General features: G+C 42.2%; 1 protein-coding gene across 2 annotated transcripts in view; it reads right to left on the bottom strand.

Annotated features, from left to right (window-relative positions):
* The window catches only part of LOC135546876 (activating molecule in BECN1-regulated autophagy protein 1A-like), a 103,597-nt gene that overhangs the window by 53,235 nt on the left and 34,752 nt on the right, over window positions 1–15,610 (bottom strand). For both annotated transcript variants that reach the window (XM_064975441.1, XM_064975448.1), the window contains one exon: window positions 8,580–8,690. In XM_064975441.1, coding sequence (XP_064831513.1) covers window positions 8,580–8,690 — 111 coding nt within the window. The remainder of the gene's footprint in view (window positions 1–8,579; window positions 8,691–15,610) is intronic.

The raw sequence follows: 15,610 nt of genomic DNA, 5'->3' as shown, positions 1-15,610 counted from the left end.
CACAGCTTTCTCTTTGCAATAAGTCTCGCTGAATATGTGCATTAGCATATCAGTCAGTCTGCATTTGGCATGAACTTCAAGATCACGATGGGGAGAGTCATTTGCATTGTTTGCGATTGTATTTCAGACCCTCTGCTTTTAATCATTGCTGAGAAGCTCCACTTCACTCCACACACCCACCCACCCCGGATAACGCATCTCTTCCTCTTTCCTAAACAGCTGTTACAGTTCATTGTTAAAAGCACCACCCACATCAATTATATATGAGCAGTATTCCGGAGAGGGCCCATAGTCAAGTCTGTCTGTGGAGCTTAGTGGAGAGCTAGACACATCACACTGTTCACAACTTACTCTCACAGAGAGGAGGAACATCTGCTGTGCTAGCGTTCTGAAATGAAGTTCGTATCAGGAGGCAAAGTTATTATTTTTAAATGATTTACATTCATTCCAGATGTACCTTGTGTTTTTTCCATCAGAACCATTCACTTTTGCCACATTTTGTGGTTACATTACAGCCTTATTCTAAAATGTATTTTAAAAATAAAATAAATCCTCAATCTAAACAAACTACCCCATAATGGCAGAGCAGGTTTAGACATTTTTTCTAATACATAAAAAAAACCGAAATCTCACATTTACACAAGTATTCAGACCCTTTACTCAGTACTTTGTTGAAGCACCTTTGGCAGTGATTACAGCCTCAAGTCTTCTTGGGTATGACGCTACAAGCTTGGCACACCTGTGTTTGGGGAGTTTCTCTCATTGTTCTCTGCAAATCTCTCAAGCTCTGTCAGGTTGGATTGGGTGCGTCGCTGCACAGCTATTTTCAGGTCTCTCCAGATATCGGTTCACGTTTGGGCTCCAGCTGGGCCTCTCATTGCCTTGGCTGTGTGCTTAGGGTCACTGGAAGGTGAACCTTTCCTCCAGACGTGACGCGTGGCAGGCCAAACAGTTCAATCTTGATTTCATCAGACCAGAGAATCTTGTTTGTCATGGTCAGAGTCCTTTAGGTGCGTTTTGGAAAACTCCAAGCGGGCTGTCATATGTGCCTTTTACTGAGGAGGGCTTTCCGTCTGGCCACTGCCATAAAGGCCTGATTGGTGGAGTGCTGCAGAGATGGTTGTCCTTCTGGAAGGTTCTCCCATCTCCACAGGGGAACTCTGGAGCTCTGTCAGAGTGACCATCGGGTTCTTGGTCACCTCCCTGACCAAGGCCCTTCTCCCCCGTTTGCTCAGTTTGGCCGGGGAGCCAGCTCTAGGAAGTGTCTTGGTGGTTCAAAATGTCTTCCATTTAAGAATGGAGGCCATTATGTTCTTGAGGACCGATAATGCTGCTTAAATGTTTTGGTACCCTTCCCCAGATCTGTTCCTCGATACAATCCTGTCTCGGAGCTCTACGGACAAGTCCTTCAACCTCATGGCTTGGTTTTTGCTCTGACATGCCCTGTCAACTGTGGAACTTTAAATAGACAGGTGTGTGCCTTTCCAGATCATGTCCAATTAATTTAATTTACCACAGGTGGACCAATCAAGTTGTAGAAACATCTCAAGGATGATCAATGGAAACAGGATGTAACTGAGCTCAATTTTTAGTTCCATAGCAAAGGGTCTGAATACTTATGTAAATAAGGTGTTTTATTTTTAATACATTTGCAAATGTTTTTTTATTGTGTATAGATTGATAAAAAAAGTAATTTAATCCATAGAATAAGGCTGTAACAACAAAATTTGTAAAAAGTCAAAGGGTCTGAATACTTTCTGAATGCACTGTAGGTGTTGAGCTATTATTAGAAATGCATAGGTCAGAACTGTTGACTTCAACTCAGGGCATCCTTGCTTGAGTTCCATATCGTATCAGTAAATAAAAATAGCTTTTCAGAACAGATGTCAATACCACAGTGGCCTATAAGTTCATTACATGGCTCACGGCCCTGGGTCTGAGCCCCCTATGCAACTGGGTCCTGACCTTCCTGACAGGCCGTCCCCAGGTGGTGAAGACAGGCAACATGATCTCTGACATGGATTCTCAACACAAGGGTTCGTCCTGTTTTCCCACAACTGCGTTGCCCCTCAGTTTCAATTCCATCATGAAGTTCGCTGACGACAACAGTAGTAGGCCTGATTACCAACAACGACGAAACAGCCGACAGGAAGGTGGTAGGCACCTGAAGACGTGGTGCCAGGTAAACAACCTCTCCCTCAACACCAGCAAAACAAACGAGCTGACTGTGGACTTCAGGAGGACCCAGGCTGGACATACCCCCATCTTCATCAATGAGGCTGTCATGGAGAAAGTCAATAACTTCACATTTCTTGGCGTACACATCTCAGAGAAGCTGAAATGGTCTAATGAGACGGACACCGTGGTGAAGATAGCACGACAGCGACTCCTCAACCTCAGGATGCTGAAGAAATTCGTCCTGTCCCCGAGTGTTCTCACAGTGTTCTACAGGAGCACCATCGAGAGTATAGTTTCGGGCTGCATCACTGCCGTGGACCGCAGGGCGCTTCAGAGGGTGATACATGCAGCCAAAAGCACCATTGGGAGCACACCGCCTGCCCTACAGGAACCCCTATAACACCAGGTGTCACAGGAAGGCCAAGAAGATTAGGGACCCCAGCCACGCCCTGTTCTCCTTGCTTCAAATCACTCAGACACAGGCAGTACAGAAGCATCATGGCAAAAACCGAAAAACTGGCAAATAGTTTCTACCATCATACCCTCAGACCATCAGGCTGCAGAATAGCTACCACTAGTCAGCTACCAACCCCCCCGCCACTGACTTTAACTCTGCCCCAACTCCAATGACATTCATCACTGTTGCTAATATGTATTTATTTCACTTGGTCCCTACACGCCTTCAATGATCATGCTGTACCCCCTACGGCCATCCCCCCCCACCCCCTCCAATCTTTACACTGCTTCCACCTCAATGGACATTTATTTATCCATCACTCCTACAAATGTTATGATGTATATAGCACTATTTCGATTGATGTTTTTTTTATTACCATTTTCATTATTTTATTTCACTTAGTCCTGCATGTTGGAGCTTGGACCCTAATACTTTCACTGTACCCTGTAATCACACCTGCAACCCTGTACATGTGACGCCTTAACACTCTGAATCTGACAAATCATCCATATCTGGGTTGGCGCCCCCCCTTGGGTTGTGCCGTGGCGGAGATCTTTGTGGGCTATGATCGGCTTTGTCTCAGGATGGTAAGTTGGTGGTTGAAGATATCCCTCTAGTGGTGTGGGGGCTGTGCTTTGGCAAAGTGGGTGGGGTTATATCCTTCCTGTTTGGCCCTGTCCGGGGGTAACATCAGATGGGGCCACATTGTCTCCTGACCCCTCCTTTCTCAGCCTCCAGTATTCATGCTGCAGTAGTTTGTGTGTCGTGGGGCTAGGGTCAGTTTGTTATATCTGGAGTACTTCTCCTATCTGGTGTCCTGTGTGAATTTAAGTATGCTCTCTCTAATTCTCTCTTTCCTTTTTTTTCTCTCTCTCAGAGGACCTGAGCCCTAGGACCATGACTCCTTGCTGTCCCCAGTCCACCTGGCCGTGCTGCTGCTCCAGTTTCAACTGTTCTGCCTGCGGCTATGGAACCCTGACCTGTTCACCGGACGTGCTACCTGTCCCAGACCTGCTGTTTTCAACTCTCTAGAGACAGCAGGAGTGGTAGAGATACTCTTAATGATCGGCTATGAAAAGCCAACTGACATTTACTCCTGCGGTGCTGACTTGCTGCACCCTCGACAACTACTGTGATTATTATTATTTTTATGAACATTTGAACATCTTGGCCATGTTCTGTAATAATCTCCACCCGGCACAGCCAGAAGAGGACTGGCCACCCCTCATAGCCTGGTTCCTCTCTAGGTTTCTTCCTCAGATTTGGCTTTTCTAGGGAGTTTTTCCGAGCCACCGTGCTTCTACACCTGCATTGCTTGCTGTTTGGGGTCTTAGGCAGGGTTTCTGTCCAGCACTTTGAGATATCAAATTTGATTTGATATAAAGACTCAATAACAGGCTTTGCGGGCTCAAAATGCTCAAACAAAACACCAGATATTGATTAACGAGCATAGAACCCAAAACTGTTTACTTTGTCAATTCAAATCATTGGTAAATCGAGATAAGAGTTGCAAGCCCTCCGACATCGCTATACAAACCCACACAGCGGAGCTAAAAAATCACGTTGTTTAGAGTAGGTGAGTCACATCTCACCAACCTGAGGTACATTGCTGGGCAAAAAATAAAAAATAAAATAATGCCTAGGGCAAGGATTTTATTTGTTTTTCTGAGTAAAACATTATATAATATTTGTTTTTTTGTTTTTTTTTTGACATAAAAACAATAAGAACACCAGCAAATCAGCCCCAAGTGATTAAATTTAGGAAATGTATTCCAAAGTATTTCCACACGAGAGATCCAGTGCATTCGGAAAGTATTCAGACCCCTTGACTTTTTCCACATTTTGTTATGTTACAGCCTTATTCTAAAGTGGATTACATAGTCCCCCCCAATGACAATGCAAAAACAGTTTTTTTGCAAATGTATATATACAGTGGGGCAAAAAAGTATTTAGTCAGCCACCAATTGCGCAAGTTCTCCCACTTAAAAAGATGAGGCCTGTAATTTTCATCATAGGTACACTTCAACTATGACAGACAAAATGAGACAAAAAATCCAGAAAATCACATTGTAGGATTTTTTATGAATTTATTTGCAAAATATGGTAGAAAATAAGTATTTGGTCAATAACAAAAGTTTCTCAATACTTTGTTATATACCCTTTGTTGGCAATGACAGAGGTCAAACGTTTTCTGTCTTCACAAGGTTTTCACACACCATTGCTGGTATTTAGGCCCATTCCTCCATGCAGAGCTCCTCTAGAGCAGTGATGTTTTGGGGCTGTTGCTGGGCACACGGACTTTCAACTCCCCCCAAAGATTTTCTATGGGGTTGAGATCTGGAGACTGGCTAGGCCACTCCAGGACCTTGAAATGCTTCTTACGAAGCCACTCCGTTGCCCGGGCGGCGTGTTTGGGATCATTGTCATGCTGAAAGAGCCAGCCACGTTTCATCTTCAATGCCCTTGCTGATGGGAGGTTTTCACTCAAAATATCACGATACATGGCTCCATTCATTCTTTCCTTTACACGGATCAGTCGTCCTGGTCCCTTTGCAGAAAAACAGCCCCAAAGCATGATGTTTCCACCCCCATGCTTCACAGTAGGTATGGCAACTAAGCATTCTTTGTCCTCCAAACACGACAAGTTGAGTTTTTACCAAAAAGTTATATTTTGGTTTCATCTGACCATGACATTCTCCCAATCTTCTTCTGGATCATCCAAATGCTCTCTAGCAAACTTTAGACGGGCATGGACATGTACTGGCTTAAGTAGGAGGACACGTCTGGCACTGCAGGATTTGAGTCACTGGCGGCGTAGTGTGTTACTGATGGTAGGCTTTGTTATCTTGGTCCCAGCTCTCTGCAGGTCATTCACTAGGTCCCCCCGTGTGGTTCTGAGATTTTTGCTCACCGTTCTTGTGATCATTTTGACTCCCGGGGTGAGATCTTGCGTGGAGCCCCAGGTCGAGGGAGATTTTCATGTGGTCTTGTATGTCTTCCATTTCCTAATAATTGCTCCCACAGTTGATTTCTTCAAATCAAGCTGCTTACCTATTACAGATTCAGTCTTCCCAGCCTGGTGCAGGTCTACAATCTTGTTTCTGGTGTCCTTTGACAGCTATTTGGTCTTGGCCATAGTGGAGTTTGGAGTGTGACTGTGTGAGGTTGTGGACAGGTGTCTTTTATACTGATAACAAGTTCAAATAGGTGCCATTAATACAGGTAACGAGTGGAGTACAGAGGAGCCTCTTGAAGAAGAAGTTACAGGTCTGTGAGAGCCAGAAATCTTGCTGGTTTGTAGGTGACCAAATACTTATTTTCCACCATAATTTGCAAATAAATTAAAAATCCTACAATGGGATTTTCCCCCTCATTTTGTCTATCATAGTTGAAGTGTACCTATGATGAAATATTACAGGCCTCTCGTCTTTTTAAGTGGGAGAAATTGCACAATTGGTGGCTGACTAAATACTTTCCCCCCACTGTATATAAAAAAAAATAAGAAAAAAGTACCAAAGTAATCATACCCTTTAATTTGTTGAAGCACACTTGGCAGCGATTATAGCCTGAAGTCTTTTTGGATATGCCACTACAAGCTTGTCACACCTGTATTTGGTGAGTTCCTCCCACGCTCTGTCAGGTTGGATGGGGAGCGTTGTCGCACAGCTATTTTCAGTTCCCTCCAGAGATGTTCGATCAGGTTCAAGTCCGGGCTCTGGCTGGGCCACTCAAGCACATTCATTCAAAGACTTGCCTTCAGAAGGTATTCACACTCCTTGACCTTTTCCAGTTTGTTGTTTTACAGCCTGAATTTAAAAATGTATTACATTTATATTTTTTGTTGCTGGCCTTTGTCACAATACCCCATAATATCAAATTAGAATTATGTTCTTTAACATTCTTACAAAATGTGTTTGTTTGATGAAAAATTAAAAGCGAGTCAATAAAGTATTCAACCCCTTTGTTATGGCAAGCCTAAATAAACCGGTCAGGGATTTCACCATGAGACCAATGGTGACATTAAAACAGTTCGAGAGTTAATGGCTGTGATAGGAGAGAACTGAGGATGGATCAACAACATTGTAGTTACTCTACAACACTAACCTAATTGACAGAGCGAAGAAAGAAGCCTGTGCAGAATAGAAATATTTCAAAACATGCATCCTGTTTGCCACAAGGCACTAAAGTAATATTGTAAAAAAATGTGGCGAAGCAATTAACATTTAGTATTCATGACAAAAAGTTGTGTTTGGGGCATATCCAATACAACACATTACAGAGTACCACTCTCCATATTTTCAATCATAGTGGTGGCTGTTATGGGTATGCTTGTCATCATTAAGGCCAAAGGGAGTTTTTCAGGATAAGAAAGAAATGGAGTGGAGCTAAGCAAAGGCAAAATCCTTGAAGAAACCCTGATTCATTCTTCTTTCCACCAGACACTGGGAGATAAATTCACCTTTCAGCAGGACAATAACCTAAAACCAAATCTACAATGGAGTTGCTTACCAAGAAGACAGTGAATGTTCCTGAGTGGCCTAGTTACAATTTTGACTTAAATCTGCTTGAAAATCTATGACAAGATCTGAAAATGGTTGTCTAGCAATGACCAATAAGCAAATTTGACAGAGCTTGAAGAATACAAATGGGAAAACGTTGCACAATTTGAGATTTACCCAGAAAGACCCCCAGCTGTAATCGCTGCCAAAATGTGCTTCAGCAAAGTATTGACTCAGTGGTTTGAATACTTATGTAAATTCGATATCTGTATTTAATTTTCAATACATTTGCAAACATTTCTAAAAATATGTTTTCACTTTGTTATTATGGGGTATTATGTGCAGATGGGTGATAAAAATATATATTTAATCCATTTTGAATTCAGGCTGTAACAAAATGTGGAATAAGTGAAGGGGTATGAATACTGTCTGAAGGCACTGTATATGTGATCGTTGTAAGCAAGGTTTGAAATTATTATTACTATTTAGTCAAATATAATATCCGTTTGGGCTTCTTGTAGTCAATTTTCAGTCTACAAATTATTTGTATTTAAGTTCTGGCCCTCTGACTCTCAACAACAACAAAAAAACATCCCGCGGCAACATTTTGATCCCTGGTCTAGGGAATACCATAGGCTTCTGCTTCCTATATTCTGGAATGAGTTTTACCCCCAAATTAACAATCTTTTGACATTGCTCAAGTTTGGACGACTAGCATGGGGACCCAACACTCAAAAGTTAATGACCTTCAGGTACGCACAGAAATGTGAAATCCTCTATAAAAGTCATGGCGTAGTTTGAGGATAATGTCCTTCCCCAATGTCTATTGTAGGTGCTGGGTATAATGATGTACTGAACCGCTAGGTGTACATTACAGTAACAGTCACTGGACCAAATTATTTTATTTAAATAGACACTATTACATATCATATTACAACCTCTATAAGAACAGTTTGTCAAACACAGTATATGTTTAAAGAAAACTAAACCCAGAAAAAGTGCTTGGTTGGGCACTGAATGGATTAGAGCAGAATAACCCAGTGGGTTTTATATTTAGAGGTGGTGCTCTAAGCAGCGGGGCTCTGTTCTCTGTCCTGTGACCTGACGTCAGGAATAACTTGGCCTGAAGCAGAGTAACAACCATACCACGACACTATGTGAGCCTGATGATAAACAGAGCCACTGAATCTCAAAATACTAAAGTAGAATGCACTCAGCATGGTCCTGCAGGGAGACTACTGTGAAATGAACCGGACCATTAAGACCAGCGGCAGGCAAGATAGAGAGAGAGAAGGCATCCTAGAATAGTGCTAGGCTTGGATCTGAAACAATTCCCACAGAGGAATGAAAGATGGAAAAGGGCAGGGCAGATCTGTATTATTAGGCCTAAGTTTCTCGTTCCATCCCAACAAAATCGATAAGTTCAACAATGTTGGTCCACTCACAGTTGCTGATTTCAGGCAGGTCAAACTTGGTGAAGTCCCACCACTGGAGGCGGTAGGTGGTGTTGGCGATGTTACTGGCCACAGCTGACTGACCGTCACCGATAACCGCACCTATGAGAAGAGAACAGAGAAGGTCATCATGTAGCTTTATCCCAATGAGCAAAAAAAAAAAAACTGCACGCGTCACTTAATTTCTATAATACGTACTTAGGTTATGGGGGGAAAAAAGTGTTTTCTATTATACAGTTTTGTAATTCAGTCAAGCCTTTGTTGAGAGGTCATCCAAAATTAGGGATAACAGCAGTCGTCCAGGCCCACGCTTTTTCCTGTATGCCCCAGTCATTCTCAGTAAACGCTGTTTTTAATTATGTTGACGCTTTCCTGGAGTGTTATGTTAATAGTGTAGTAGATTTAAAATGGTTATTCCATCAAACTTCAAATTATTAGAATAGTACACAACGCAGAACAGAACAACCAGGTTGAGGGTCAGTGGCCAAAGCCCACGAACAGGAATTTTCCAAGTTCAGACAGAAAGGGGGAGTCAGATCGCTATGATCGCCACTTTACTTTTGGTGTCTATTTTTAATTGTTGCGCTACTGTTGCTGCCTGTTGATGTTAGGTAGGCAGCTACAGTAGCGGAATGATAACATCTTTGGGTTTTGTTTCATTAAATATATTTTATTTCATCTGGGTGCTTGTGTCACCTACTAACACCCTGGTACTACCCGTAGCTCCCGTTCTCCTCAGTCCGAGAAAACACAGAGAAAGGTATGTGTTGCAGATTACTCCTTTGTAGTCCATAACGTGAAATAAATTAAACATCCCAAGGTTAATGCTGTAGATATTGTTATAAGGGAGTGTGAGACTATTGAAACATGTAACTTCGAGAGTTTTATTGTTGTTATTAATATAGTTTACAGAGTGCTAAAAGTGCTGCTGTTGCTAGCTAGCATGCCTTTCTGTGATGTAGAGGGTTAGCTGAGCTGCCGCCCGGTGCATTATGGGAGATGTAGTTTGGTCCTCAACGGTCTGAATGGAATAGAGGCGATTTCACGTTGTAACTTGTTTATGTTGCAGTGTTTTTGTACATGAGTTGTTGTATTTTGGTACTGTCAACACTGAAAGCACCTAGCGATGTATTGGGGATGTTTTATACCTTTCTTCATGCTCCTGTGTAGAACAACTTGTCAGATGGTGCATTGGAGACTGATGTGTTCCTGTCCCGTCTTTTCACAATACTATTGCAGTTATGGTTCTATTGTCTACGATTTAAGATCATATATTCTTTGTATTAAGGACTGGTTATTATTTTATAGTATACATTATGGCTTTATATATGAGTGTGATTGTGTAAGTCCAAGAAAACACAGAGAGAAAGAACAACTTGTCAGATGGTGCATTGGAGACTGATGTGTTCCTGTCCTGTCTTTTCACAATACTATTGCAGATCAACATAAAAGCCTAAAAGACAGCCGTGGTGTCGCTCTTCATTTCTTGGTTCTCCTGTGGTACATAAGAAACTCGCTACAATAGGACGCATATAAACATGGCTGATGATAATGGAATCCTGACCAGGTGAACTTATGTCAGTGTGGGACTAATGGCAAATCAAAAGGGTGCTGGTGAAAAACTATAGTAGACTAAAACCATTTAATAATCATCAAAAAAGGGGACTGGCGTCTGTACGCTGTTATACCAAAAATGGGCAATCTCATACAAATACTATAAGATTATCTAAACCTGAGAAGCAAAGTACTGCTCTAAAATGCTGTAAAATATATGATAAATGCATTAATAATACTGCAATATCGCCAATTGCAAGGTCCTAATGAATCATGAGGTATAGGCCTAAATCATACATGCAAACGCATTTACTGGTTCTAATTTGATTTCAGAACAAACTTCCATCAGTCAGTACATAGTAAAATGTCTGCAGTAACTGACCCAGAGGCCGCAACATCAATAGAAACTGCCCTTATGCTACGTTAAAATGCCTCAAATTATTACACAATTGACACATTTTCTGTCTGTGGCAGAATGTGTGCGAGTCACTCCCCGAGTCTAGGCCACTTACAAAATGCAACTGTCTGCAACCGCAATCATTTTTTCACAGTTAATTTGAAATGGAGATAAAGGCCTCAGGCTTGTGAGACAAAAACAAGTTGCCGTACTGACTTGACTGCAAAATAAACTAATGATAAAGACAAGGGACAAGAGACAATGGCTATTTATACTGAGTGTTTCTTCTACTTTCAAGGTATTCAAAAAGCAAAGTAGATTAAAAACCGATCGAGTTTGCCATAATTAGCTACGCTTACATGACACAATTTTATCAAAAAAATACTGAAAATGCAGTGTGAGGGATTAAGTGCTTAATGTTTTTATCTGCTGCGCCATGGTAATGGGCTAAACCTCTTTCAAGGCTGCACTTTCCCTTCTTACAGGAATACATCAAGTTTGCTGAGCAACTAACATTTTCACGAAAGTGAAAGAAATTACCCTCTTCGTAATGTGGCAAACTTAGCTTGGTTAGCTTAAATGTTACAATTTGTACTTACACAGAGTTGCAATTTGCCTCTACGGTATGTGGTCAACAATGCAGCCATACAGAACTACAGTATGACGGACTTTACATATGGTACGCTGTCTGCCATTTGCTCTTATTTAAGTCATTAAGAGAGCATAATTTATAACGTCACTGAAGTGTTGGAGCAAATTACATGTAGAGGGGCACTTGTTCCATTAATTTCTGACAGACCCACCATGGCTCATGTCAGAGGGGGGAGAAGGGGCCTAGACTCATGCAGGCTTTGTACATAGGTGCATACAGTGGGGCAAAAAAGTATTTAGTCAGCCACCAATTGTGCAAGTTCTCCCACTTAAAAAGATGAGAGAGGCCCTGTAATTTTCATCATGGGTACACTTCAACTATGACAGACAAAATGAGAAAAAAAATCCAGAAAATCACATTGTAGGATTGTTAATGAATTTATTTGCAATTAAAAGGGCCCCTACTGCACATTAAATTTGATTATGTTTCATCTGGGAAGTTATCTGCCCTTATGCTCTGTTCACCCCATTTCGTTTTATATTCCGTCTTACTGTATTTCCATGCATCATTGTCTACAATGCCCAAAATCTTCATGGCAGAATTATCTACAACGGATGATTGCTAGATTGAGGAAAATAAATATATAATGAACTACCTATTCTCAGAGGAAGAGGGGAGCTATAACTAAAGATTACCTCTGTAGTGCATTGGCTGCACTTGACTGATTGAAAGAAAGTGGATCTTAAAAAGAGTGGATTTCACATGTACTAGGCCTATACACCAGAAATATAATGCATGATCGAACAACCCTTACATGTTTTATGACAAATGTTAGTTACATTTGAAAGCAGATGGCACTCAATAAGCTAAACATTTCTAATAATTTCAGGGTTTAGAAACTCTGATAAATCATCTTTGGAAAATCACACTTAGAATCATACGTGGCAAACATTACAAACTACAGTATTTAGACGAGCACCGTAGTTAGCTAGTTAATGACTAACAGCAGTTGAAGCACAGACTGTTAAGACAAGGGACGGCGGATTATGTATTTTTGTAAATATCAGCTGGTACACGACAACTAAGGAGGTCTCGAGCGATTGCTCGCCTGAGGTAGAGTACATCATGAAAAGCTATAGACCACACTATTTACCTAGAGAGTTTTCATCTGTATTTTTCATAGCTGTTTACATACCGCCACAGACTGAGGCTGGCACTAAACCCACACATAAGGGGCTATATTCCGCCAAAAGCAAACAGGCAAACGCTCATCCAGAGGTGGCGCTCCTAGTGGCCGGTGACTTTAATGCAGGGAAACTTCAGTCAATTTGACCTAATTTCTATCCGCATGTTAAATGTGCAACCAGAGGGAAAACATTCTAGACCAACTTTCCTCCACACACACAGAGACACGTACAAAGCTCTCCCTTCCCCTCAATTTGGCACATCTGACCATAACTCTATCCTCCTGATTCCTGATTACAAGCAAAAATTAAAGCAGGAAGCACCAGTGACTAGATCAACAAAAAAGTAGATGAAGCAGATGCTAAGCAACAGGACTGTTTTGCTAGCACAGACAGGAATATGTTCCCGGGATTCCGCCGATGGCATTGATGAGAACAGCACATCAGTCATTGGCTTCATCAATAAGTGCATCGATGAGTCATCCCCATAGCGATCGTATGTACATACCCCAACCAGAAGCCATGGATTACAGGCAACATCTGCACTAAGCTAAAAGGGTAGAGCTGACGCTTTCAAGGAGCGGGACACTAACCCGGAAGCTTATGAGAAATCCCGCTATGCCCTACAACGAACCATCAAACAGGCAAAGCATCAGTACAGGACTAAGATAGGATCGAACTACCCATCAACATTCACAAGGCTGCAGGGTCAGACGGATTACCAGGACGTGTACTGCGAGCATGCGCTGACCAACTGGCAAGTGTCTTCACTGACATTTTCAACCTCTCCCTGTCGAGTCTGTAATACCAACATGTTTCAAGCAGACCACCACAGTGCCTGTGCCCAAGAACCTAAATGACTATCGACCTGTAGCACTCACATCTGTAGCCATGAAGTGCTTCGAAAGACTGGTCATGGCTCACAACACCATTATCCCAGAAACCCTAGACCCACTCCAATTTGCATACTGCACCAACAGATCCACAGATAATGCCCTCAAAGCTAATCAATAAGCTAAAGGACCCTGGGACTAAACACCTACCTCTGCAACTGGATCCTGGATTTCCTGACGGCCGCCCCCAGGTGGTACGGGTAGGTAACAACACATCTGCCAAGCTGATCCTCAACACATGGGCCCATCAGGGGTACATGCTCAGTCCACTCCTGTACTCCCTGTTCACTCATGACTGCAAGGCCGAGAATGACGAGACAGCCTATAGGGAGGTCGTCAGAGACCTGACCTTGTGGTGCCAGGACAACAACCAGGACAACAACCTCAATGTGATCAAGACAAAGGATTGATGATAGTGGACTACAGGAAAAGGTGGACCAAGCACACCCCCATTCTCGTCGACAGCGTAGCAGCCGAGCAGGTTGAAAGCTTCAGTTCCTTGGTGTCAACATCACCAACAAACTAACATCGTCCAAGAACACAAAGACAGTTGTGAAGAGGGCACAACAAAACCTATTCCCCCTCAGGACAGATTTGGCATGGGTCCTCAGATCCTCAAAGGTTCTCCAGCTGCACAATCGAGAGCACCCTGACTGGTTGCATCACTTCCTGGTATAGCAACTGCTCGGCCTCAGAATGCAAGGCATTACACAAGAGGCTTGTGGTCGGAGGCCCAGTACATCACTTGGACCAAGCTTCCTGCCATCCAGAACATAAATACCAGGCGGTGTCAGAGGAAGGCCCTAAAAATTGTCAGACTCCAGCCACCCTAGTCATAGACTGTTCTCTCTGCTACCACACGGCAAGGAGTACCGGAGCGTCAAGTCTAGGTCCAAGAGGCTTCTAAACAGCTTCTACCCCCAAGCCATAAGACTCCTGAACAGCTAATCAAATGGCTACCCAGACTATTGCATTGCCCCCCCTTCCCCTTTTTAGACCACTGCTACTCAGTTGTTATCATCTATGCATAGTCACTTTAATAACTCTACCTACATGTACTTATTTATTACCTCAACAAACCAGTGCCCCCGCACATTGACTTTGTACCGGTACCCCCCTGTATATAGTCTCGCTATTGTTATTTTACTGCTGCTCTTTAATTACTTGTTAGTTTTTATTTCTTAGTCTTTTCCATATATTTAAAAAAACTGCATTGTTGTTTAGGGTCTCGTAAGTAAGCATTTCAATGTACACCTGTTGTATTCGGCGCATGTGACTAATACAATTTGATTTGATACTCAAATAGCCTCGACCATTTTCACACCATCATCAGATAAAAAGTTAGTGATTACTAGGGAATGAAACTGGAGAGGGAAATGGATTGGAGAGTTGAACTGGATCGAAAGGAAGTGTCTGGGGCAGTGTGGGAATTAGAGTAGCAAGCAGTACGCATGGAGGTGCTATGGGGACAATGGACAAAAAAAGGGAGTGGGAAAACAAGGGATGGAGAGAACATAAGTGGCATTATTTGATTCATATTAATCAGAGACTGCATTTTATTCCCCCTGGTCTCACAGTCCATATATAAAACCAGATACATCTTCACAGTTCACCCTTTTATAGGTAGAGGGGTCAGAACTACTACACCACTGTCACATGGCACCATGGATGAGAGAGAGGACACTAATTCTCTCACATTGGACCTCGGTTCATAATAGTACCACATGGTGGTTTTGGAGATTGATGACAACTCACGGACTTACTGCACTCATACATGAAAAGAAAGTGGAATGATACACAGTTGAAGTCGGAAGTTTACATACACCTTAGCCAAATACATTTACACTCAGTTTTTCCACAATTACTGACATTTAATCGTAGTAAGAATTCCCTGTGTTAGGTCAGTTAGGATCACCACTTTATTTTAAGATTATGAAATGTCAGAATAATAGTAGAGAGAATGATTTATTTCAGCTTTTATTTCTTTCATCACATTCCCAGTGGGTCAGATGTTTACATTTACTCAATTAGTATTTGGTAGTATTGCCTTTAAATTGTTTAACTTGTGTCAAACGTTTTGGGTAGCCTTCCACAAGCTTCCCACAATAAGTTGGGTGAATGTTGGCCCATTCCTCCTGACATAGCTGGTGTAACAGTCAGGTTTGTAGGCCTCCTTGCTTGCACATGCTTTTTTCAGTTCTCCCTGCACATTTTCTATAGGATTGAGGTCAGGACTTTGTGATGGCCACTCCCAATACCTTGACTTTGTTGTCCTTAAGCCATTTTGCCACAACTTTGGAAGTATGCTTGGGTCAATGTCCATTTGGAAGACTCATTTGCGACCAAGTTTTAACTTCCTGACTGATGTCTTGAGATGTTGCTTCAATATATCCACATAATTT

Source organism: Oncorhynchus masou, chromosome 1 (assembly GCF_036934945.1).
Source record: "Oncorhynchus masou masou isolate Uvic2021 chromosome 1, UVic_Omas_1.1, whole genome shotgun sequence".
Lineage (NCBI taxonomy): Eukaryota > Metazoa > Chordata > Actinopteri > Salmoniformes > Salmonidae > Oncorhynchus > Oncorhynchus masou.
Note: the sequence above shows the minus strand (reverse complement) of the source record. Positions and strands in the feature narration are given on the sequence as shown.